General features: G+C 40.4%; 1 protein-coding gene across 1 annotated transcript in view; it reads right to left on the reverse strand.

The window, feature by feature from the left end:
• Positions 1-26,467, reverse strand: part of PTPN14 (protein tyrosine phosphatase non-receptor type 14) — a 118,694-nt gene that overhangs the window by 14,203 nt on the left and 78,024 nt on the right. The window contains exons 6-15 of the mRNA XM_027788480.2: positions 24,228-24,298; positions 22,363-22,450; positions 19,833-19,921; positions 18,138-18,225; positions 17,322-17,404; positions 14,938-14,995; positions 11,471-11,549; positions 8,338-9,827; positions 4,844-4,987; positions 3,598-3,816 (exon numbers count right to left, since the gene is read on the reverse strand). Coding sequence (XP_027644281.2) covers positions 3,598-3,816; positions 4,844-4,987; positions 8,338-9,827; positions 11,471-11,549; positions 14,938-14,995; positions 17,322-17,404; positions 18,138-18,225; positions 19,833-19,921; positions 22,363-22,450; positions 24,228-24,298 — 2,409 coding nt within the window. The remainder of the gene's footprint in view (positions 1-3,597; positions 3,817-4,843; positions 4,988-8,337; positions 9,828-11,470; positions 11,550-14,937; positions 14,996-17,321; positions 17,405-18,137; positions 18,226-19,832; positions 19,922-22,362; positions 22,451-24,227; positions 24,299-26,467) is intronic.

Genomic DNA, 26,467 nt, shown 5'->3' on the forward strand with positions numbered 1-26,467 from the left:
TTTTTGAGGCCCTGTTCTGATATGGCTTAAGTATAAATAAGCAGCTGACTGAATTCCCTGGGCTTGGTGACAAACCCATGATGAAAGAAAAACTGGAGCACTAGAGGAGGTGTCTATACGCATTAAAAAGGCATTGCATTGCTGCAAATTAACACACAGTAGTGTGTAAAGCCTGAATGCAAATGACATTTTGCACAACGAAAGCTAAAGGCCTCTGCTGTTTAGGACCTCCCTCAATTATTTTCCACTCAGGCAAAAACTAATTTCTTAAACAGACTCTTAGTACACTGATCACTGCTGAAGACATGGCCAAGCTGTCCCAGCAGATGCGGTTATGCCCACACACTGTGGTACCTAACACGGAGCTTGGGTCGGCCTGTTGCCAGCTAGCGATGAGATCAAGACAGGCTTCATTTCCAGTTACTCTTCCTCACTCGTTCTGGGTTTTTCAGTGCAGAAGCTGCAAACTACTAGACGTAGTAAATCCAGCACATTAAATGGCTTTCGAATCAAACGCCACGTGAAATTTAAAATTATCTAAAGCCGTAGTCATGTAAATCTGTTTCCCAATACGTAATTGGATCACTAACCATGTCTTACAGAAATATTTGTGTATTTGCATGACAACACATAATGAAATTATTTTTAAGACACTAACACATACGTTTACATACTATAAGTAGTGCCCTGAAAAGACCCAGCATTAGCCTGGAGCTAACCAGTGTAAAACGCTGTTTCATTTACCTGAGGCAGATCTTCATACATACACATTTAAAAAGCAGAAAAACCCCATGCTTTTATATAAAAAATATTATTTTACGATAGATTATTACTATGCATCAGTAAAGGCTTCTGAAACCGATTTTTTTCCAGCATTTTAGGTAAAAAGCCAAACCACTTTTAGAGCCACTAGGTATCATTTGAAAATATGCTTAAAAGCATAAAAGGAAAAACAGATGAACTAATTATTTTGGGAAGTTAAAATAGTTTTCCTTCTCAGGCTAAGACCTCCTAATTCCACATATTAGCCCAGAGCCACTTCTCACAACAAAGGTATAAATCCCAAAGAAGATGATTTACAACAGAAATACTGACACGTCCATAAATACCAAGGTGCTGGCGGACAACGCTACAAGGAGCAATCAATAACTCTGACAGGTTTAACCATATACTATATTTAAAGTATAGGTCTTTGAGTACATTTGCACAAATACAATCAATATATTTGTTATTCAAGCAGCTGTTCATTAAGCAAAGACCCTTGGGTTTTTACAGCTGTAACCAGCATAGCATTTGTATGACAACAATTTTTTTTACTCCATTGAAAACTGTTTTCAACCCTGTATATCAGCTCATTTTCTTATTTCATACTATGCAGCACTCCACTCTTTGAATTGCACCTAAAATCCACCAGACCAATGCAGGTAGACTCCTCAAGTTCTTGTACTAGCTGGGAATGAATATAAACTGCACAGCACTAACCGGCGTCTTGCACTTAGAGGGAGAGGTCTCGTGCTTGCACACTCGTCTGCAGCCCTGAGTGCTGGTATAGTATTACTGAGCTTTTTGAGTTAACGCTGACCTCACCCAAACAGTCAGGTGAGGTGGTCTTAGGAAATTTTTTGCTTAATCCATAAATTTCATTCCAATTTTTCTCTCTGGTACAGACAAATAACTTTGTATCTTAACAGCAAAGGTCAATGGTAAATAAGCAGAGAACTACTGTGAAACTGTGGGGCTCACAGACTGAGCAGTGGGAGCTGGAATCCTCCAGGCATGGATCTTATCAGGATGATATAGGAGTCGTCTTTGTGTACTGACTTCTGGTCCAAATATCCAGCCTCCTAGCACATGATATGAAAGGACCATAAATAGTCTGGAGGGAACGGGATGCCTGGAATGTTTACTAATGCCCTAACTGCATGACATTAAAAATTGAACACTGGGCTGCAAACACGCACACACACACACTGTGCTACTGAGGTAAATTTTACAGATGCGATTTCACCTCCTAAGCAAAAGCACATCTGCTTGGCTTCAGTACACGCTGCTAAGAAAAGCGAGAGGAAAATGCTGGCAAGGACCACTGTCATACGCTAAAACATTTGTGTGTGTTCCTGGGTGCTCCATGAATGTGAGATGCATGCGTGTCCAACACCGACATAACAAGGTAAAATGTGCACTGAAAACTAGCCAGGATGGGCTTTTTTCTGTCTAGTACTGCTTTGTGGGCATAATTTATGTTAGGAATCTCTTTTTTTTGGCCTCCTACATAGTAGATGAAAAATTTTGGGCATCATCGTAGCAATGTCTGATTATGCAAAAATTCAGTATCTGCTACCTACCAGGCTATATAGAAGTGACAAACTGCCAGGATCATGGTTCAGAAATTGTTTTGGATCAACAGGATTTAATACTGTAAATCACAACCAAGGAGGCCAGCAAGTCTCTTTAAACAGCTTTTAGTCCAGGAAAATACAAATTTAACAGGATGTTTTCTTTATTATTTTTAAATTATTTCTTTTTAATTTGAATTTTGACAATGATAAAAAGCAGACAGTCCTCTCCAACAGCAAAAGAATCTGTCATCTGAGGGAGAGGAGTGCTGTTACTTCTCTCAGGGTACAGTAAAAGCCAACAAAGGACTTTGCAAATAGTACTGGAAGCTTAAAGAAAAACTGCAGCCACTGCAGGACAGTTCACTGTTACAACTGGCCACGTTTGTAAGTAACAGTCCGAGCAGAAATTACTTCTACATTGAATTAACAAGAAACCTGAAGTTTCTTGATAAAAACTTATTTTGAAACATAGAAGTTCAATGCAGCATCCCATCAGAGACACAGATATCTTGGTAGTATGATGTCCTCTTTATCAACACATACTTTTAAAAGCAGTCAACTCTCAAAAGAAAGAAATACATTCTCTCTCTATATATAATTGCAGTATCTATGCAAACATGCATTACTCAACTACATACTTTTTCTTTGAACATGGAACTGCATACATGGAGCTACATCCCTGATTTTTACATATTGTTTCCTATATGATAGTAAACGGAAAAAATATTTCAGTCAAACCTCGTGCAGTATTTCTTTCAGGCTGCACCAATCGGTTGCAGAGACTCATTTTACACAGGGTTGTTGTTGCCCCCCAGCAGCCTGCCAGGCTATTGGGACTGATAAATCAGAACACATACTGACTGCTCATTCTTTCAGGTACAGGGAGGGACATGACAACCGTATTACCTGCGGGTATTGGGGCTGGTCTAACACACCTTCGTGAGGTTTAAGAAACATGGCATCTCTTTCTGCATTAACCAATAGAGACGTTCCACAACCAGCTGGCAGAGGTAGGCATAAAACCCAAAGGATGCCTGTCTAAAATGACTTCCCAGTCTTCAGCAATTAAATCAACTCATGCATGTTAGTTGATAGGGGACTTTACAGATGCCCATGCTGACACAAGGGTACAATGATGTATGCTAAGTTACGATTTCAGAACCTCCAGGGTTACAGAAAATGGTGCTGTGCACCCAGAAATGCAAACAAAGCTTTAACATACCTTCACTTGCAAAGCAAAGTTCAGGAAAGCTTTTACCTTTATGTGTGAAGCATTGATGTAGCCTGTATTATTTTCTTTGGTTGGCACCAGCTCTACTCGGTTCTCCTCATAAGGAACGACCTCCCTGATGCGGTTGCGCTCAGCGTTTTCAGGCAAGGCAGCAGTGGTGAAGACTCCATCTACCTTTTTCTTTGGAATCTGCTCATATTCTGTAAACACCATCCCCTCTTCCAACTTCCTCTTCAAGATTTTGCACTAAGAGTTAACAGAAAGGAACATAAATCCATTAATTCTTCCTGGAAGAATGTTTACCACTAGATCTATCCATCCATTCTTTGCATTTCAATATACAGCCATAGTATTCTCTCACTCGCTTCTTTTTTCAGTTGCAGTTATCTGAGGAAACACGACATACTGCTACTGGATGAAACCACAAGCAAATTTTACATTTTTACATGCTGCTTCTACATATTTTAAGACTGATACCATAAAAAGCAAAACGATGATACATACAATCCTGGTTCAGTATGAATTTGTATGTGATCTCACTGCAATAGATACTTGCAAAACTATCTTAAATTTATTTTTTAAGGAAGAGAATCATGCAGCAAGAAGCGTGACGTGGTCCACATTTTCAAAATTCTCCCGTAACTTGGAAGTAAGCGATTTCTGTGGCTGAACACAACCCCACGTACGTACAGGCAGAAGTTAAGTTCTGTCATCTGCATACCAGAAAATACAAGGCTGCAAATTTCTATCCAGAAAGCCAGAAAGGTTCTTTGCAAGTATCTCTCGAGTCTTCATGGTAGCAACTGTTTTTAATTTCTGAAATTCCATATACATGCACATACCCGCATGGGCAAACATCAGGAGGCAAACTTTTTTTTCTTTTAAATTTAATCCCATTAGAGACATTAACTGAACTCATTAGTTAGATCAGAACATGAAAGACAGTATCTATAGATGATCACTGTAGAAAGACTGCCTGATCAAGTGAAAAGTGTGCAAAATGTTAGATTTACAGCTTGATCTTGTATGATAACATATGGTCACGTGAAACTGAACAGCCTTAATTTTCACCGACTTCAGTAAACGTTCAAGACATTTAACACCTTGCCAGCATCCAAAGACAGACCAGTGTTAATGACAGATCTTTTCCATTAATGGCTCTAAAATTTTTAAGAGATTTTTTTCATGGTTTAAATCAAATTTTAATATTTTAGAAACTTCACGCTGCTAGGAACAAAGGGAATGAGCAACACTTCATGAGCCTCCATCTTACCCTCTCATCCATTGGCACCTTGGCGACTTCATCCTGGCTGTCCTCCGGCACTGGAACCCTAGCAACTGAGAGTCCGTTCAGTGCTGCCAACATCAAGGGCCTCTTCTGGGCCTCCAGGCCTGCCATCTTCTGCTTTTCTAGATTCTTTTGGCAAGAAAAGGCACGTTTTCATCTCTGTGTGATTATTTATAATGCCAGTAAAATGCTGGAATGTTTTTTTAATCTCCAAAATCTGCAACTCTCTGGCCAAGGAATGCAGATGATCACCATTAGCATCGTAAATTCAAATACAACCTCTATTCTTCCTGTTATTCCTCAAAGGCCTGCTCCTACATGAGCACAGAATTTTAATTTCAAAGAAGCAATCCCAGCATATAATACAGTTTAGATGCCATCAAAAGACATACAAATACAATCTCAAGCATTTTTCTGCAAACATTATTCTGAATGTAGGACACACAAAGCATCACCCTGTTACGTTAAAGTAGCACTACCGTAGCCAAGATACCTGGGGCATCTTTTAAAAAGCAATAATTTCAATCTATTACAACAAACAGTAAAACATAGGCCATTGTTTCTCTTCTGTGATGGTGATACGTAAAATGAGAAGTCTTCTGACGCACTCAGCTATTATGGTGATTCAAATAGCACCCATGATATATTTTGCACTAAAAACTGAGCTCACATATCCCAGAAACTGAATGTTAACAGCAGCCAGGGAGGGATATTGTTTATTGTGTTCACGCATCATGTTATGCTGTAACATGGAGAACCAGAGTATGAATTTTAAACTCACCCTGCCGCCCCTCTCCTTGTGCCACTGGGAGCTAAAACATCAAAAAAGATGACAGACCATCTCCAGAAGTACCCAAATTAGGAATATTTTATTCCATTTCACTAACAGTTCTTTCTGCTGGATTTGGAAGGAGAGATGAGCACCAGGGAAGCCTGGTTCTCAGCATACATACGGAAGCTGTGGTCACCACACAGGCCAAGCTTGGCTCCTAGAAACACACTACTGAACCTGAATGCCCTCAGAAATATGCAAGTGGCTTGATTTTCCAAAAGCTTGTTAGCTTTTTCTCTCACCACTGGATTCCTCCAGAGCACTAAGTAAAAAACAAATAGAAAACAAAAATCCAAACTCACTCTGCTTTCTTTTCGTACTTGCGGAAAGCAGGAAAATGCCAGTATTTTTTCCTTTGGGGATTTTATTATTGTGATTATTTGCAAGGTAAAATAGAAAAGTCTGTGTCTAAGAGATAAAGGTCAACTTACCATTAATATAACATGTGATTCCTATGACAAAAGGAAGGTCTGCATGTGTTAAGACTGCTGATCTAGGCTGAAGCCACCTGAAAAGCTTAATGCTAAGACTGTCCCTTTACTTTCAGAACAACAAAGCACCTTCTGACCAAAGGCTGAACTGAATGATTATTCAGAGAAAGAGGACGCAAACAACATCTCTAAACCATCTTCTCACCTTCATTTCCATCCTAAAATCCCTTGGGTTCCTGCTTCTCAATACCTTCTTTCCTCAGATGATTAAAAGAGCATGTATATACGCCTGTTGTTACCACCAATGTCTACACTATTCAAAACATTACATTTTATAGTCAAATATCTGTTTTGCATTTAAAGGTTAAGCTTCTGGCAGAAGTAAATTCAGTCTCTATGATACAACTTGGTGGCCCAAGCTTGATCCCTAACCATTACATCAGTGTAAGGATCAACAACGAACAAGAAGTGCTATACATATGCTTAGAAAATTTTTTTGAATATACAGTAGTATTTACATCTAACTAGTTACTGATCTAGTACATTACAAACTCTTTTCTGCTCTGGACCATTTAGATGCTTCATTTTTTTCAGGAATCCTTTTTGTTTCAGATCTCAGTTCTGGAGGGGGGGGCGGGGGCAGCGGGGAAAGAAGGAAAAAAGAACTATGGCACACACTTTGCTTTCCGTGCCTGCTGTTGTACTCCCCAGTGTTACATCAAGCACAGATATAAGTAGTGCTTACTAAATGGTGAGCACCCCTCATATTTTTGACATTGCTTCCAGTGGCACTGAAGCCTTTAAATGCTTTTTATTCTAAATTCATTGCAAGTTTAAAAAGGACCCTATTTCATAGACTCATAGAAAGGTTTGGGTTGGAAGGGACCTTAATGACCATCTAGTTCCAGCCCCTTGCCACGGGCAGGGACGCCTTCCACTAAACCAGGTTGCTCAGAGCTCCATCCAGCCTGGCCTCGAGCACTCCAGGGATGGGGCATCCACAGCTGCTCTGGGCAGCTGTTCCAGTGCCTCACCACCTCATAGTGAAGAATTTCTTCGTGATACCTAATCTAAACCTACACTCTTTCAATTTAAAGCCATTCCCCTTTGTCCTATCACGACATGCCCTTGTAAAAAGTCCCTCTCCAGCTTTTCTGTAGGCCCCTTTAGGCACTGGCAGGCCGCTGTAAGGTCTCCTCAGAGCCTTCTCTTCTCCAGGCTGAACAACCCCAACTCTCTCAGCCTGTCTTCACAGGAGAGGTGCTCCAGCCCTCTGAGCATCTTCCTGCCCCTCCTCTGGACTCACTCCAACAGCTCCATGCCTTCTTATGTTGGGGGCCCAGGATACAGCTGGCTTTTTGGGCTGCAGACGTTCATTGCTGGGTCATGCTGAGCTTCTCGTCCACCAACACCCCCAGTCTCATACTTGAGTACATTTAAAAAAACAACAACCAACCAAAACCCCTAAAACCCAAAACACAATCCAGATCCTCAACCCCACATCGGCTACATCTGTACCTCTACATCGGCTGCATCTGTAATTAGATATCCAGCCACTTTGTTATTGGCAAAACTGCAACCCATATTCTACAGCTACCAGTGTTTTATTCAAATAACTATATTATATAAAGGTAGCAGGAAATGCAATGAAAGAGATCGTTTGAAAAACTCAAGAGTTTCCATTGTGCTGTATATTATGTGATACCTGACATCCCTGCAAAGAAAGAATAAAACACTAGTGCTGAAACACAATCTCCTGCCCATCTCAGCAAACACATTTCAGACTCGCCCTGCGCTCAGATCCGTGGGGGCTAGCGAGCCACGCAGGCAGCTGGGGAGCGGGCATTGCGGGGCGCTCAGCCTCCTCGTCACCCGGCTGCGTGCTCCACCACCCACCTCAGGCTGGCACCGCTGCCAGGGCAGCACATCATCAGCTGCATCAGACATGGGTCTGGCCAGCGGCCGAATACCCGCAGCAGGGGAAGCAGGCAAGCCCAACAGCACCACATGAGATCAGCCCCTTTGGTGGCCATACAGACCCACGAAACCAAATTCTACGTGGCACTTGATATCACACTTCCTAACTTTAAGCAAATTGTCATCTTCCCACTCGCATGTCCCCCCAAGTTTAGGGATCCAACAGTTTTCTGGTAAGGAATCTGACCTGTATGATTACGAATTTCCAAGAAGGCACTGCAACAGAGGAAGGCACTTACCCTCATCATGATTTCTCTTTCTATAATGCTGTCCTCAATAGAAAACATTTCAGACACAGGCCTTTCCTTGACAGGTTCTTTCTTGACCCGCTCCTTCACACTCGTGAGGTCAGGCTCTGAGATAGAGGGCCCGAGTGACGACCCATTTATTGCCATTTGATCAGTTCGAGAGACACTAATGGCTTTGGAAGGCCCTGGCCTCATGGCTTTGGCCCTGGCTACGGCCACAGAAATGCTAACATGGTCCTGCCTCAGGGCTCCATTGCTGACACTTTTACGAGGCCCAGGATACTCTGGAGGAGGTTTATTTGGTATTCTAGCCAAGGCAGCTTGCAGCTGAGCACTGTACTCCATGTTCTCATGGAGGGCTGTTATCCGCGACACCGATTCTGGGGTTTCTTCTTCCTCTTCGCTTTCACTGCTGTGTATCAGCATCGTGGCATCAGAGAATGTCTTTTTGTGATGATAATGAGGAACCTGCTGAACATCGTGCCCCATCTGAACCGACTCTTCTGACTGCACCTGCTCCCGCAAAGTGTTCCTGCGTGGCAGCGGGGCATTTAAAGTTTTTAATGCCATGGCTTCTATACCACGTACCATATTGCTGATGACCTCTAAACTATGGCGCTTGTTCACAGCGCTGTGGTGCTTCACTGCCATGAGGGGCTCGCTGACCTCCTGCAGCGACTGACGGATGACTGGCGAGCTGTCCTCTTGGAAGGTTTTTACTGAGAGCTGGACTTTGCGAGTGACCAGGTCGGGACTGCTCCCACTGACATACTTGTGCCGGTGGCTTGCCAGGTCTGGCGTGCTAGTGGCAGGACGTGGGCGCGGGTATGGAGGTGGGGGTCTGAAGAGATAGTTCTTTAACATGTGAGCAGTGTTGTAACTCTGGCTGCTCTGCAGCTGCATGTTAGCCAGTTCTGGTGTGCTGACAGTGTGGGATATGGCACTGGCTGCTGTCTTATTTTGAGCAGCATTATTAGGGTTCATTTGGTCAGTCGGGGCGACGGGCTTGTTATAGCCACCACCCTGGGGCCCGTATGTAATTGTGTAAGGATGTCTCTCTCTAATCTCAGGCTGACTGTAAACTAGGTCTTCCGGCTGGTTATAAGCATGTGTGTTTCCAATATTGAGATTCCTCAAAGACTGACTTTGGCTATCCATCTGGATCACCCCTCTCTTCATTTGCCTCATGACAGTTTCATAATCTGGAGTTGGCCGGTAAGATGGTACTATGATTGCACTGTGTCTGTGGCTGGGGATATAGTCTGCTCTCATGATGTCACTTCCAGGGATGCTCAGATTTGAGGACATTGGTGACGCCTGGATGAAGTTCTGTGAGCGATTGAGGGAGTTCATGCTGTGGGCGCTACATACGCTCCCATTGGGTCCATTACCATTCAAGTAGCTGAAGTCCATTGGACACCTATCCAAACTGGTCTGAGACCTACAGTAGAAAGTTTCTTCATTTCCATGGACAATGCTATCTGTGTAGAATAGAGATAAAGGCATTGACAGTTTTAACATACGAGGACTCATTCAATGGTAACAAAACTTCAAATGCAGTCTGCACCAAGAAATACAGACAGCTTAGTGTACCACAGCTACAGGGAACATTTGGTCTTGGGAGCATCCTTGAGTCACTGAAATGGAACTAAAACAATGCTACTCATGTAAACACTCCCAACAGTTAGCAAAATACGGTCGGTCAGATGCTTGTGGGAGACACGAAAGGGGAAAGAGAAGAAGTGTTTTTGCCCCGGGTGGCAAGGAAGAATAAAAGGGCATCTCCTTCCCCAGCATCCTGGAAGGATTCACTGCCGCTGCTACCTTAAAAATCCAGTGCTGCTGGCCTACGGTAATCCTAGAAGTTCTCTTGTCTTTGCTGTTGTTTTGTGCTGTCTGATTTGAAGTAGCAGAGGACTGTGAAATTTGAAATCCTACTTCAGACTAACCAACAGTTTTGAAGATTTGAAGTATAACACAGCAGAGTGATCAAGACTCAGAAAAAAACCCCAACAAAATAAAACCAAAAAACCTCCACTCTACAGATGTAGTAAAGAATATTAAATCCTTCAGCAAAGGATATTTGAGAGGGAATCAAGATAGTAAAGATTATGCTCTGGATCACAATTTTACTGCAAGACTGTCTGTGTTGAAAATCTCATAAGAAAAGACTAGTGACTCCCCAAACTCTGAAACCAGCTAGTTCTTCAACAATATAGAGAAGCCTGTGGTAAAATAAAGGGACCTTTGCAATTCCTCCAAAACTCTGAATATCCCTCTGCAGAGCCTCAGCTTCACAGTAAAACAATAGTAGCCACTAGGTCAAATCTTCTACTGTATGCAAGGAACTATACTGAATGGCTCCTTTCAAAACTTATCAAATTCTACCTTAAAATTAGTCAGACCACCATAAATCTAAAACGCTATCAGGTATGACTAAGAGCTCCTCTGCTGGCGTGAGCACTTCAATTGTACCTCTCATGAATGTAGCCTAACAGACCTGGCTACATGTATTCCAAAAGGTGGTGTGGTTAAGGGTGTGAGACTCAAGGTGTTTAGGGGCGGGGCTCCATTCCCAGCCTCAATCAAATTAATCTGGTATCACCTTCCAGAGAATTTATTCATCAAATGTGGGGGTAAAAATAGTTAACCCTCCTTATATCCATAAGGCTAACAGTGCAGGCAGATGTTGGTGAAAAAAATCAGCAGAAACATTATCTAAATGTACAGTTTCATGACTAGGATACTATGCTTTCTCCTACAGTAAAAGATATTTCCTGTCTCCTTTCCCCTCACTCCATTTCTCTCCCTGGCTGCAGCTGGCACTGCCTTTGAGTACAGCCATCATACTTCATTTAGAAATTATTTTTTCAGCTCACTGAACTGGAATACCGAGTTTAAGGTCCATATAATCATGCACAGACATTTTAGAGAAATTTGAAAACTGAAATTGGACTTTAAACAGAAGACTTACTGCAACATTAACTATAAAACTGCTAGCTCTCTTCTAGCAGCAGCTCCCATTTGACCATTTCTAGAGGAAATCTAGACTTAAGGGTTAGGAGCTTCTTTGCATACACATAAAACTGAAGTCCATTAAAGGAAAAATATATGCTCTAAGTACCTTGTGAATTATGTGTTTCAGTGTAGTGTTCGCCACACGGGACATGCATAGGAGGCAGTATAAAAGGATGTTGTCTTGGCTGAAATAAAAGCACAAGGGGAGAAAAAAAAGCATTAGGAACTTCATTTGCTATAATTCTTGCAGCTGAAACAGGAAAAATGTTCTATGTCCTTTCCACTGATTAATGCTCTTTCTTACCCAGCTAAAGAACCATGGTTTGTTATTTCTTTAAAGAACAGAGAATAACATTTTGTAAATTGTTTGCTAAATTTTGTTACAGAGCCCAAAGCTGACCAGTTAATACTCCCTTAACCTCAACCACTTCAGACAACAACATCCAGACTCCCAGTTCGCTTAGAACTTTTCAAAAGTTTATTAAAAGCCCTTGCCCTTGAAGAATTAAAACAAAACAAAACAATCATGCAATCGGGACAAAAGCAGGAGATGGAACAAATTCAAGGACCTAGAACACTGTGCTACAAGCAATAGGAGCACATATGGACTTAAAATAACTCTGCAAATTGCATGAACATCAGATTCCCCAGATAATGAATTGGAACCTTCCTCCAACAATCTGCACTGCAACAAGCTTTTTAACACAAGTATCATGGGGCAATTCAGCAGGATCATCTCCAGCAAAATAAATCACAGCTGATGCCATATTCACCAGCTTTGTCCACTGGTAAACCAATACATTTTGCAATCGAATTTTACCACCTGCACTGTAACGCCCTGCCTGGTGTCACTGAGCGAAGTTTATGAAAATATACTCTGATATACGAAATAGGCAGAAAGAGAAGGAAGACGCTCTTTTCTCATTAATAGATCATCCTTAACAGCAGAATAAGGGCTTTTCATCTAGGCTGATTCAAGTAGTTCAAACTATTAAGGAATACTGTGGATGCCCAAGGCAAGAAAGAAACACCAAAGAATTTACCTTTGCATGCACATGAACAAAACGAGCACCACGCAAGTTAGCTACTGAAAAGGGGATGGGGAAAGGGTTAAATTTACATTTTCTATGTAAATGGGAAGAAGGAATGAGAATCAAAGAAACTGAGCGCACACATGAGTTTTCGTATACAAAATGGCTGTGTTAAGCCAGAGCTGGAAGATGACAGGAACAATTTCTGCTACAACAATTACTTCCAATGGTATAAACCCTGCTCCCACTGAACAATCTGGGCAAAGGAGCCTGCGCTGACAACATGGGTAGCAGAGCTTAGTCTGGAACAAACCAAGATGTTGGAAAGTCTACCAAATTGGGGGGCAGAGGAAAAGTGCAAGGAAGGAGAAGTGACTTCTGCTGGGAGCGCACAGATCTGGAGCAGACAGTTTTCTTTTTGATAGGTGTTATGGAAGGTATCTGCAAGAAACTAGGGATTTTTTTTTTTTTTAAATTTTTTTTTTTTAAGGTCCATCTGCCTCTTCTGATGAAACAGGAAAAGCTTAAGGTCTACAAAAACGTCAATATCCAAATTAAGGATCACTTGGATTTGGTTTTTTTTGTTTGTTTTGTTTTTTAAAATCAGCTATTTAAACCATCATATTAAGATCTCCTACTCTGAGGAGTTTTTGCTGGAAAACCAGCATCATTGGGTGGCCTGACAGAAAAAACCCCCAGCATAAAATGGCTTTAAAGTAATAGTTAATAAAATACAGATTCACCATGATGCCAAAACCATACAAAGGGTCTTAATCTGAAAGTAACGAACATGGTCCTCAGTGAAGTGGCAGAGCCCCTTCACTTCCCATTTATGACTACTGATTTATTACCATACAAGACAAATGAATAGGTAGGTGTATAAAGGTATGTACAGTGCAGACAACAGTCAGGAGGGCATTTCCCGCCCCCCGCCCCCCCCCCCCCCCCCCGAGAGAACTGTTCCAACAGGTTAACAAAACATTTATGAAAAAAGCAGTTGAAAGTTCAATGCGAACGGTTAGCAGCTCACTTTTTATTTGATAAGCACACATTTCCCCCCCTCTTGATGTTCCTGAGACTTTGGGTTTTTTTAAAGACTTGTTACATGCAAATGTTCAAAACAAAGAGGCAGCAGGATGTGTTTTTCCTTTGAAAAAGTAGATTTTCATTTCTTGTATCTAATAGAGAATGCAGGGTTGTTTTTTTTATTCCACTTGTGATATATTTGAGGTCATAGCATAAGAATGCAAACCACATTTCATTTCTTCACCTTCCATTTTTCATAGTCATCCCTAGGGACCAAACTAGCAGATACCAAAAAACCTGTAAATATGCCTCAGAGAGTGTAATACACAGCCTGTGAATTGCATCATGACACCTTAGAAACATGCTAAGAATGAAAGGACAAAGAAATCTGAAGCCAGCTACAACAGCTTTCCTGCCAACAGCTGGGAAACACAACATGCAACTTTTAGATCTAATGGACCATATATACGGACACAGAAAAATAGCCTGTGCTGAAACCTGCAAAGATAAAGCTACCCTAATATCACTATCTGCTTAAGCCTAATTTTGGAGCATTTTCACAAGCTGTAACCACGCTGTGGGGATATGTTAAGAAAACATGCCAGCCCACATTAGCCTTCTGCCATGCAGCAATAGGCTAATGGAGTTATCACTCTGGGAAGGTCTACAAAGCAGGTATAACCTATATCACACACGAAAACTGGCAACCTGCATGTAGACACTATTGCCTTCTAAGGAATCAGCAGTGCTGTTGCTACTCTAATTTAACAGATTCTGAATTACTGACATACTAGATGTTAAAACTGGATCCATAATAGTGTCCTTAGAACTGATGGGGGGGGGGAGTGTGTGGAAAAAGAAACAAACAAAAAAAAAAAAAAAAAAAAGACTTGGACTTTTTTGTAAAGATCTCAGAAAAAAGTTGCTCAGTTTGGTCAGGCTTATAGTGTTTATGGAGATCAGCTAAATAGAAACAAATACAGTTTTTAAAAAAAACAGCTCTGAATCACAATACTGTACTGCTTATAACAGTTTTAGTTAAAATCACAGTAGCTTCACACAAAAATAGCCTCTTAACCCAAGGAGTTGGTAAATTGTAAGCAGACTTTATACAAACCCATGAGGAATGGAAGAAACGGGAAATGAGAAGCTGTAAAATTATATAATGACTAGGTCTTGATGTATACAGCACAAGACACTTCAAATTCTTTCTAGAGGATTATTTTCACTACATATTGAAATAACCTCAATCCATTAGAAAAGATGCTCAGTTTCTGCAGGGCAAATAAAAATATAATGCCTTGAAGACTGTAACTTTTAATACTCAATGGTGATATTATCCAGTTAAATTAATCAGCCTGGGCAGCCACACCCTTTAAATTCATTCCAATCATATTCCCTACAAGAAATGAGTTAATGCGCTTATATGAAATTTAGAAAGTATTCCATCTTACACAATGCCCCATCCCATTAGAAATGGTATAGACGTTCTTAAAGACCTCATTGAGGCACATACCAAGGATGACCTACTCCAAGTGGGCCGTCGCCGTATAGGGGGAGGAGAACTTGATTGTCTGTGGAAGAGAAAGTAAAAAAGAAATACTAGAAACTACAATATTTCAATTCTGATTCAAGAATGAATGGGGAAAAAACAAGAGATGAAGAATCTGTAAGTACTGCTCATTAATGAGATTAAAAAAATATAAATAAATGAAAATAATTCAGGTTGTTCTCTAAACACAGGAAGTGTTCCAGTTCTAAAATATACATGCCTTCTGTTCATTATCCTATTTGGCTTACTTGGAAACACAAGAAAGAAAAACTCTGGTTTAAAAATGAATCCAACAAGTCTCTTAAGCAATAAAAACTGAACATGGCACACAGGCACAGTCTCAGGTGACTTAAGGTGAACATTAAAACAATGAGAATTTTCTGAAATTCATAGCAAATCACTCCAAAGCAACACACACAGATCGGGAGGAGGGGAGCGGGGGGGAGGGGGGGTTGCAACTGGTTAGATAATACTAGCAGAGCCACATACAACGTTAGAGTAGCCAGGTGCAGTAGAAGGAACAAGGAGTGTGTGGGGCCGGGGAGGGGGCGTGAAGAAAAGAAAAAATAAAGAGGAAGGGAAAGAAACAAGTTGAAGGAGGCAGAAATATAGTGCTTACGTGAAGAGAGGAAAGGTGGAATTTGTCCTCTTAGAGTTTCTGATCTGGTGAATGATGTTATGTGTGATTAGAGGAAATGCACACGGGAAAACAAACAACTATCATTTTAACACAGAGGGCAGGAAAATTATTTGGCTAGAAAACACACCTTGGCATATCCTGTCATCAATGTCTGTGGCTCTAATGCAGAAGCTGATACCACATGAAACTGTGGTAAGGAGAGCAGTTCTAATGGCAAAAATACATAGAAACTTGTTCTTTCACTTGGTGACCTCATGGTGTCCCCTGTCTTTATCAGTCCAAATATTTCTAAGTTGTAGATGAAGCCGCTGCATACACCTGGTTCATGGTACCCACAAACTTACGGCTCAGTGTTTAGAAATAAACATGATCAAAAGCTACTGCTCCTGCAGTCTGGATTAGGAACAGTAACAGAACAGTCCTTCTCTGTTGACCCCAATATACAGCTTCAAAGGAGAAATACTCCAGAACGACAGACCATGGTATTTTGTTTTCTTTCTTGACTATCACATGGGAAACAATCAGGAGCTTCCTTTGAACTCAATTCCTCTGAAACCACTAAAATTAAATTTAGGATTGGACTACGGAAATGCATTATATGCTGCTAAAAAATGTCTTTTCTGGTCTTTCACTCACCTCCCAAGAACTGTAAGAGCCACCTGAAATCTAATTAACACTTCTTTTCTGTAAGTTGAAAGATCAGTCTACACAGTTCACCTCACTGGTCTCTCCAATACCCTAACTCACCGTGTGTTATTATAATGTGTGTATACATAATATTAGACAGGTAGACCTTCCAATCTTCCCTTCATAATTTTGGCTTTATTTTCCAACAGATGGCATCACCCAGCTGAACAGATGGGATGTCCAGCCTTAACTAGAGCTGTTGATGAGACTTCATATCTTTCCAGCTAAGCCGGTAAGTTTTGCAAGGAAGTCATGTTTTCATTGCTCTACAAACCCAGCACATCATGAAAGTTTCTCAAAATTCTAAACTTCTGAAAGTCAAATTTATGTCAAACTAAAACTGCTGTGTGCTGGCATAAATGAAACATCCTCAACTAAGAAACAGACTTTTGACTTAGAACTAAAGCCTCACAAATTCCTCCTTCAGTTAGAATGAATCCACCTGTGAGAGGACTAGCTAAAGGCCAATCCTCACTAGGTGCTCAAAGTAAGAGCCTAAAGGAGACTATAGGTTCAGATTTACAGTCTCTGCGGCATTGTGCTAGTATGGCTATGCAGATTAACTTTCCCAGGTGTCCTCCCTTGTTTGGCACACGTAAGCAGCAGATAAATTATACTGCCCAAATTAGAAGTTGACAACCTGTGTTTTTCACCACCCTTGGCTGCTAGCGCATCTGCTACTGCAGTTCACATTTTGGCATGTTAACATACGCCACCTTTCACTCCAGTTTATACTAATACTCTGGGTTATGAACGGCAGAGACCAAGGGCTTCAATTCAAGACTCTCTTTCAGATTTGGCTCTGCTTGGGGAGCATCAAAAGCCTCACAAGGCTTAGATTGAAATTTAATTCTCAATTGCTTTTTCTTGCTGGGGGTTAAAAAAAAAAAAAGAAAAAAAGGGAAAGGGGCAAAGAACTGACACAAGTGACTAGAAAAAACAAACAAAACCAGACGTGCCAAAACTCAGATCAATTGCAAAGCAGGGTGTTAGAATACAATTCCGAAGAAAGAGTACTCACTCTGTGCAGATTTTATTCTGTTTGTAAAACTTGTGTCTTGCTGCAAACAGACGTGAAATATATTTGGCATTTTCAAGATCATCCTTTAAACACAAGAAAAAAATAGGAAAAAAAAAAAGTAATCATTCATTTTGTTATTCTTTCCAAGAAGTAACAAAGAAGAGTTTTAAAAATCCAGTTGCAGTAACACTTGGTAAGGTCCATCATGTACAGAATCTGGCTGCCAAGAACATGTCTAGTGCCCTCAAGAACATTCAAGGCATTGAATTACTGAAATATAGTGGCATGCCTTTACATGCTGCCACTTCACTGCTAAGTCACAGTAGGAGGGGACGAGGGACAACCACCAAAAAAAAAAAAAAAAAAAAATGGCTCAAGCTTGCTGGTCCAGTTTCTATACTGGCCTTGGTTCAGGGAGATGTGGAGATTTTAAACAGTGCAGAACAGCAATGCAGCCCTCTGAGTTCCAGTATGTGCACACATGATAGCTTATGCCCAGTTTCTACAACTGCTTATGCTGCTATATTTATGCCAGCGTGAAAGATAGTGAGGCACTGTGGATGTTTCATCCAACAAGCACTTCATGTTTTTGCAAACTTCCCAGCATAGTATACTTTGGGATGCTTGGAAGAGAACACAAATATTGATGGCTACATGAAGTTAATTTCACTCTCTGCATAAAGTAAAACATGAACTTGAGGGGCAGGGAGGCGTGGTCCTTATGGTGAGTGAGCCACTTTTCCAAAGTGGAATTTTAAAGGTTTATTTTTTATATGAGTAGCTTTCTTGATCACACTGATTAGATCTTTTTCTTACTGTGTGAAAGAGCACATTCTCTTCTTTGTTGATCAACTCTAGAACAATTGAAGACTTGTTATGTGCTATATTCCCAATGTCATTCCACCTGTAGAGTAAAAAAATGCAGTAGTTTGCCAACACACACATTCAAACATTTCACAAACATATTAAGAATCCCTTAGTCAACATTAGTCTCATTTTATGGGAAAGCTTTTCAGTAGCTGTTTGGTGAAGAGACATGGTCAGAAAAATAAGGAAGTTATGCTCTGATTAAAGAAGAAACAGATATTCAGACCTTAACCCAAAGCAGGAGAGTTTATAAAAACACCAATTTGAAGACTCACCATAGAAATACATTGAAAATACATTAATGATAAACATTTTACAGAATTGTGGCATTTTCTAACTGCTTTAGCTTTTTTTAAAAAAAAATACTGCCGTTCTTCTCCAAATGCTGTTTCCAACTTTCCTCCAGTGCCAATTCTTAAAGAAGGTTAAGTTGACAACATGGTTATGTAGGCTATGCATACCATGTTAATACTCTGGTTTTATGTTTGCAATCTTTTTTTTTTCCAAGTAATTGTCAGGTTACCCAAGATCAGAGTTATAATCTTCTTACAAATAGCTGACAGACATTTGCGTACATTGCATGCAATCCATGGGGATGGAAAGGACTTGTTTGTTCTGTTTGCAGCATGCATTCCTCTTCATGTCATGGCAGGATGTTTGAAGTGCATGTTTCCAAAGAGTAAGGATCCCAGCACCGACTATCATTTCTACATGTAAACTTCTTGATTTTGTCACCTGGCACACTTAAAAAATTAGCTCGTTTCTTCTCAAAATTAGATATGCAAAACATCAGCTGTGTGAAAAAAGGAGCCCTAACATTTTTGAAGATGACCACTGAAAGCCCTTTTAAGGCAAAAAAAGCCAACAATCCAGCTTAAGTCTGATACAAAATTTAGCTACAGACTAAAAATTAGTGCAGCTCATAAACCATATTTTTTTGGCTGCACGAATGTTCATTTTCTAATAACAGGAACTAGTAAAAATCCACCTCAAGTTAAAACAACAACAATAACTGAAATACCCACCAGAACAGTAGCCAAGAAGAATAGGTGAAACCCTAGCCTCCCTGGAATCATGGAGATTTCTAGCAACATTTTCATACAGAACAAGCTTTCATAAGAAGTCACAAAACCCACAAAAAGTTAATGGAAAGGTTTAAGTGATTCTTAATAACCAAAACAAACATCAGAACAAATAAACAAGTGACACAGCCAGGCTTTTCAAAATTACAGAATGAGAAAATTCAGCTTTTTTTAAGTGGGGTACTTAAATATGGCAATCAGATTTTCAGAAATATCAAGTGCCTAGGCTGCCAGCTGTGAGGTTTAACAGATTTGCATTCAGAAGCATCAAAGAAGCAGACATAAAGGCAAGAAAAGAAAAGGGATCAAAGCCTTGTAAGTAGAATAAGATACATGACAGACAACTACATCTTTCTGGCCATCAAACCCATTCACAGACATCAGAACTTGTTCTTTATCACATCTCTTATGGCCAAAAGGCCAATCCTGAAAACAGTGATGTGACTACTCCTTAGTTAGAGGATTGGCGCTGTTGAAGTCACATATGTAAGTAAGGAAAAAAACCCACACATGGAGCTCTCAAAAGCAAGTAGCTTTCAATGCAGAAGACCCTAGTTTTTACCTATAAATCACAGTTGTCCTTCCAATTCTGTTTTTTATGAAGATACCCATGAAGAAAATACCAAGGCGTGTGTCATTTCCATGATTATCCTGCAAAGAAAGGATAATATATCTAGTTTAATAAAGAAACTGGCCAATACATGCATATGAATGCATGCTGAACTACCGAAGAGAAGCCCTTTTCAGGATGAAGGCAGGACTAACCCTTGACTAACCTACATATTGCTGCTTGATCAGACCCCGATGTTCATTATTTCAAAGCAGTTAGTCCTTAACTAGATTCGTTCCGTTGATTAGTGACAACAGACAAAGGCTAAACAAGCCCAAGCTTCTTTATCACGCACAGCACAAACTGGCACTCATTGTATAATACCCCCCATTCCCTACCACTGTTATTATAGCTATCTAGAGTGTAGTATGGCTTGTAGCATGACTACCAAAAGCAATAGTTCTCTTTCACATTCATAGTATTTCTCCAGTTATCTGTTAAAACATGTAGAGATTTCAGAAAACCACACCTGGAGATGGAATCCCTCTCAAAAGCTATACTCTTCACGTCTCCTTTAAGTAGTCCAGGCAGAAGTTCACAGCATGTCACCCTAAAAAGTACTTGCATCTCTGTACAGACACAGCCTCCATTGGTTTTCAGCTATTGGGTTAAATATGCATCTGCATGCACCACAATGTCCACCGTTACTGCATTGTTTTTCAGAAGTTCTATTATTTTGTGCCTATCCATGTCTCCTTGTGGGCTCCTGTTCCATTTTGCAATCAGTGGTTTTCTTCACAATGCTTTTTTTTTTTTTTTTTGGCTACAGAAGCTTAATGCTGTGGACAGAGGGTTTTCTACATTTATCAACAAAACCAGCTCCCCCTCAGCTGCATATATAATACTTGATCCACACTTTAAAGCAGTAAATGAAAATCATGCTAATACAAGGAGTGTGGTTAAAAAGAGTTGCTAGAAGAAAGGATATGAGAGAAGTTAATGGACTACACATAAGCAAAGTCTAGAAACTGTCAGGCACCCCTGCATTTTAAGAGATCAGATTGGAGCTGTTCTCCTGGCCTTGCTATACTTGATCCCTGGAAGGCAGCAATGGAATATCTGCACCTGTTTCTAACTACTAAGTGTTAGGCCTTTTGCAAACAAATGATGGATGCCAATTTTCAAGCTCCAGCCTACACATATGCCAGCGTTCTTCCACATACACTACAAGTCAGTAAAGGTCCTACGGCTGATAGTCTTCAGTTTAGTCTGATTAGAGGACAACACATTCCTCTGCCTTGTTCCAGAGGCAGCTTTAAAAGGCAAAAATATTGGGAAAGTGTTGGGGAAAAATGTATGTATTTGTACACATATAAATACATCTGTGTGTATACACACAAATATCTATATAGAAAGAAAAATGTATTTCTAATAGCATTTTCTAATAGTAACAGGAGAGAAATCTTTCCCTTTTTCTCTTTGAATGTAGTTCTACTTGCCTGCAAGGCCAGCTCTTTGATACAAGGGTAACACCTTCCTGCAATTTTGCTAAGCACCCAGTCCACTGTTCATATTTATCTTACTGACATGCAATAATATCTAATGATTATTCCAACACAGAAATGCTTTGCAGCAGCATGTAGCATTAATATGAATTAATTTGAGGAAAACATTGATTTCATTCATTGGCAATAAACATTCCATCATTTTTGTTGTTGGGTACAAAGTTTTTTGCTTTTTGGTTCCTGCCATTCAGGCCAATGTTGAGACTGGCCAAAGGGTCAATGTTGATTTCAGCAGAAAGGGTTTTTTGTTTAGTGTGGTGTTTTGTTTGTTTGATTTGGTTTAAAATTCCACTTAATCTTCAACTAGGAGAAAACCTGGTAGCAGTCCACCACTTACAGCGGCTGGGCTGGTTAGCAAAGAGAAACAAGTCATGTTGGCAACAGCAGTTTTCAGTTTCTCAGCACAACTTTATCACGGTGGCATGTGCTTCATAAGGCCAGACAGACCATCCATGGCAGAAAGGGGCTTCCAGCAAAGGGAAAGCAACTACAAATGCAAAATAAACCTTGAAACCCTCCCTCAGTTTTAAATGTGTGAAGGACCTGTGTGCACATACAGGAAACTAAGGAAAAGCAAAGTTAATGCCTGGTAAATAGCAACTGAGAAACACATGAAAAGGTCTTGTCTTCCTATCCTGCTAAAGAAGACCAAAGCTGAGGTTCACTTGCCCTAGTCACTCTCCCTCAGAAAGCACCCAAAGAAAAGCAAAGAGCATCTCTTCTTGCCCAGTGAGCGGGCGCTAGCACACAGCAACCTCTTCTGTGAAAAGGATTTTCATGGAAAAGTAACACCGCAGGCCTAAGACACCCTCACGCCGCAGTGTCCATTCGAACTACCAGCAGTCATTTCACCCTCCAGAACAGTGAAACAAGTCCTGTCCCTTTTGGCCAAACACATCTTGCACATGTTCCAAAGGTGGCTGCAGACTTCTGCATCATTTGATTCAGAGGTTCCTTTATAACATACACTAACATACCTTCACAGGGAAAATTTCCTGTCCAAAACCATCAAGGCGTTCCACTTCATTGATGTACATTAGCTCAGCCTCTGCTGCTGTAATACCACTGCAATTAGAGTAACAAAAGGCAGCAAAAGGTTCAAAAATATATATATACACAAAAAATACTAATGAAAAAATAGGAGATTCACAAACTACTTTAGAAGACACTTTGGAGATGCTGCCTAGAAATGCACAATACAAAACTAAATTTCAACGTTAGGATCATAATCAGCAAGGGGAAGAATTTCACTAAATGTTGCTAAGGTAAGGTACAAAGCACAGTTCAAATTAAAGGAGGAACAAACTGAACTGATCCTATTACTCAGTTTCCTCTGTACACTTCAAATGTTTTCCAGGCTTTATTAAAACATCAGGCCATTGCATCAGGTTTTGTCTAGTTTTGGATGGCCAGTTTGAGCCATATGGGTCCTACATTTTGCATACTACACTTTGCAGAGCTATACTATTTGCATAAATAGTATACAAGTCCACTGAAGCTTCTTAAAATGACTTAAAAGGGAGGACATTTTCAAGTTGGCTGTTCAAAACCACAGGCACTAAATCCAAATGTTGAGCAGACTCTCTTTCATAATAGAGAATAAACCAGCTGAAAAAACTTTTACACACGTGTCTACACATGCTCCTGTCACAGCTCAGGAATTCAGACAGATTTCAGTTCTCAAAAGCAGGTCAGAATAGATTGCAGGTTGCTCCAAAAGAAGGCCACTATTAATGTTTCTCCTCTTTGCTCCTCCTTACCACAGCTTACAAACAGAAATATAGGAACTGAACGAATACTTGGGAGAAAGAGGGAGAGAAAGGAGGTGCAATGTGATCTACCTGCTGAAGTGAGGATAAGTATTTGCTCTTTGTGCTGCAGAAATAGCACCAAAGAGCACAGCAGGGGAGGGAAATCTTTCCTTTCAAGTCCGTGACTTAACCAAGATCACACAAGCAGTCCGTGGCAGAGAGAGAACAGAACCATGCCTGTTCATGGCCAGCCTGGAAACTAATCCTTTGGTTGCATCAAAGCCCCAGGCTTGCATTGAAACTCAGACTGAGAATCATCTTACACTCCGAGATTGGCATTTACCCCTTGACTACCATTTTCTGTCATGTAATGGGGAGTGCTGCACCCTTCACATAATATTCCTTTTGCATTTCACATAATAAAACTTTAAATGCAAATTCACAACATAGCACAAAAGATTATTTCCAATGACATACAGGCACTGCCATTTTTCTAATAACAGCACTCTAGACATTTGAATACTTCCACCACCAAAACACCTAGATGACGTGAAAGAAGCTTGCTTACAAAGAAGGCATTTGTACTGAAGCACTAATAGATATACACCCTAGCTCATTAACTAGTAACACCATGTTGTATCTTTTCCACAACAAGACTTAAAACCCAGCTCCTGCTATTCTCATTTCCATTATATGGAGAGTGTGTGTGTGTCCCTGTCTCCTGAATGAGAGAAAACCCTTGGACCACCCCCAATCAAGTCACAGGGGCTTTTACCATCAGGATTTAAATGAAACCAAGAAAGGAGTCTACTACATATCGTAAATAGTATTACACATGCTCATTAAGCTTTATGGTGCAAATGCTCGTTTATTTAGGATTAAGCTCCTCAGCCATTTTGTGTTCACAGGAGGCAGGTAATCTTTTGTAATAGACTAATTAACAATCCAGTGAGACCTAGCACAGTAACAAAATTAAGATAGGCTAGCTCACCCCTGCCACAAAAGCATGAGGAGGAAGGGAAGTACTAGAAGGACAATGACAATGAAAAAAAAAAAAAAAGAAAATCCAAACCTCAACACGTCAAGCTCACCTGTGAGTTCGGTGCTCCTGAGCAACCTTTTGAGTCAGCTCCTCCAAGACAGCTTCATCCTGGGTCCAATCCTGTAAGAATATGAAGTAGCACTGAAAACTAGACATCCAAAGAGAGACAAAACTCAACACAAGAAAGGAATTATGACAGCAGATGTTCATGCTCTTCCAGGAAGTTACAGAGAGAGAACTTATCGCCAAACTGCACTGAAATTCAGAGCATGGGATGCTGAAAATGTGCAAGGAGAACATAAGAGTCTGATTATTTTTTTTAATTTTAATATATGTATCTTCTTTGGGGATCGTAAAAAGGTACTGTTAAAAATAAGGCTAAGGTGGTTATCATTCTACAGTAGAGCACAGAGTACAGAGCACTGATATGTGATCTTTTCCTGGATAAGGACCAAACAAGTCTTTAAAAACACTTGAAAGGTTACAAATCAATATATAACTTTTAAAACAACCCAAAACACTGCGTAGACCATGAAAAATGAAGTCATAGGTATTTTCTGTCCTGCAACCTACAAGTGCTCCCTTTCCCATGTTAAAAGGGATTGGAAGTTCTGCTACCTCATCAAATATGCAATAAAACGTACTTTATGCTTACAACACATTTCTGAGCAGAGACTTTTATCTTCTGCAAATTTAATAATATGTGGTAGAAACAATTCTGAAATAATTGGGAGCAAGTTAATAAAGGAAGTCTGCTTGTAAATTCAAGGCGAAAAAAAAAGGAAGCTGAAAAAACTTTCTTGCAAAACCTCAAAGTTCTTATTTTTATTTTAAAAGCCTTAAGGCTGCATGTAATGTACTCAAATACACTGCCTGTTTCTTGCTCAATGGGGCCCTCCCTCTGATATTTGCTTCTGCCACAAAAAAATGTGAAAGTGTGCTAATGAAAAATGGCATGGTACATGCCTATGCACAGCTACACACCTGTGGGGTGTACTGTGTACATAACTTTGTTCTTTTTGCTGCTGAAGAAATGCCATTTGACACAGATTGTAGCCTCACAAGATCAAACAGTACAAATATAGCTGCCCCTCCCTCATCCACAAGCTCACTTCACTAATGAATTTATAGCAACGTTCTTGTTGGAGGCTCTTTCTATGCCTGAGATTCACTCAAAGCCTCCCACTTACTTCAGGACTAGTTTATATCTGCAGCACTTCGCAACTGTCACTGAACTTGCAGTGAAATATTTACTATTACGTTACCCACTCCTCCCCATAAAAGCAGAAACAAGTAGTTAAAGAAATGTCTAGAGAAACAGTTGATTTAAGAGTAGGCTTCTGAAGACTGTAGGAAGCAGACACTTTGCTGATCTTGTTAAATAGTAGCATGGATGAAAGGCAAGATACCACAAAGTGAGTGCAAGCAAAACGGAAGAGAGCTGACCACGCCACCATGTAGGCAGCTGACTCAAAATTGGGGGTTCTAGGAGTTGAACCCAAAAAGTAAACTGCTGAACCACATATAAATTAACCACCTGAAAGCTCCTCCAGAGGCCTAAACCCTCCTGTTTTTTTCCTGAATAGAAAAATTATATCAGTATTTTTGAAAGAACTTCGCATGAGTTCAGCAATTTACAAAGCAAGAGCTTGACAACACATGTCTCTCGCCGTCTGCATTTGCAGCCATCTTCTTTCCCACTTAGGCTATCATACACAAATTCGTAAAGCATCGTCTATACACAGGATCATCAATTACTTATCAATAGATAAAGGTGGCCTACCAAAGAAATCCTGCTCCACTAGTTGGGCTAACAGAAGTTTCTTGGTGAAAAGTCAATATCGAAGCCACATTCTAGCTACACAAGGCATATTCAGATCTCTATGCATTTATTAATTCCCCTTCTTCCTGCTGACTCTCTTTTTCAGCTGGTATTGAACTCTGTCTACCAGCTCAAAATTGCACTTTCACTTCAAGACCTGTCAGCTTTTTGGACTTGAAAATGGACTATCCACTGCAGTTCCTGTAATAAGAGCACCAGTAAATGGCATGAAACGCTTCTGGAAGTGCCTTTCTCAAGCCCTCAAATCACAGTGAGATGAATCATTCTCCCTCTACCGCTCCACTAATTGCAGAGGGAAACCAGATGCCTTAACTTCTAGGCAGCTACACTCAGGGCATGGGAATCCCACCCCACTTCCATTTTTTTTTTTCCAGTTAGCAAGAATTCCACAATCTTTTACATTTTATGAAGTGTACACTCAACACACATGCTGATGGACTTGTTCA

Source organism: Falco peregrinus, chromosome 11, assembly GCF_023634155.1.
Source record: "Falco peregrinus isolate bFalPer1 chromosome 11, bFalPer1.pri, whole genome shotgun sequence".
In the NCBI taxonomy this organism is placed as follows: Eukaryota; Metazoa; Chordata; class Aves; order Falconiformes; family Falconidae; genus Falco; species Falco peregrinus.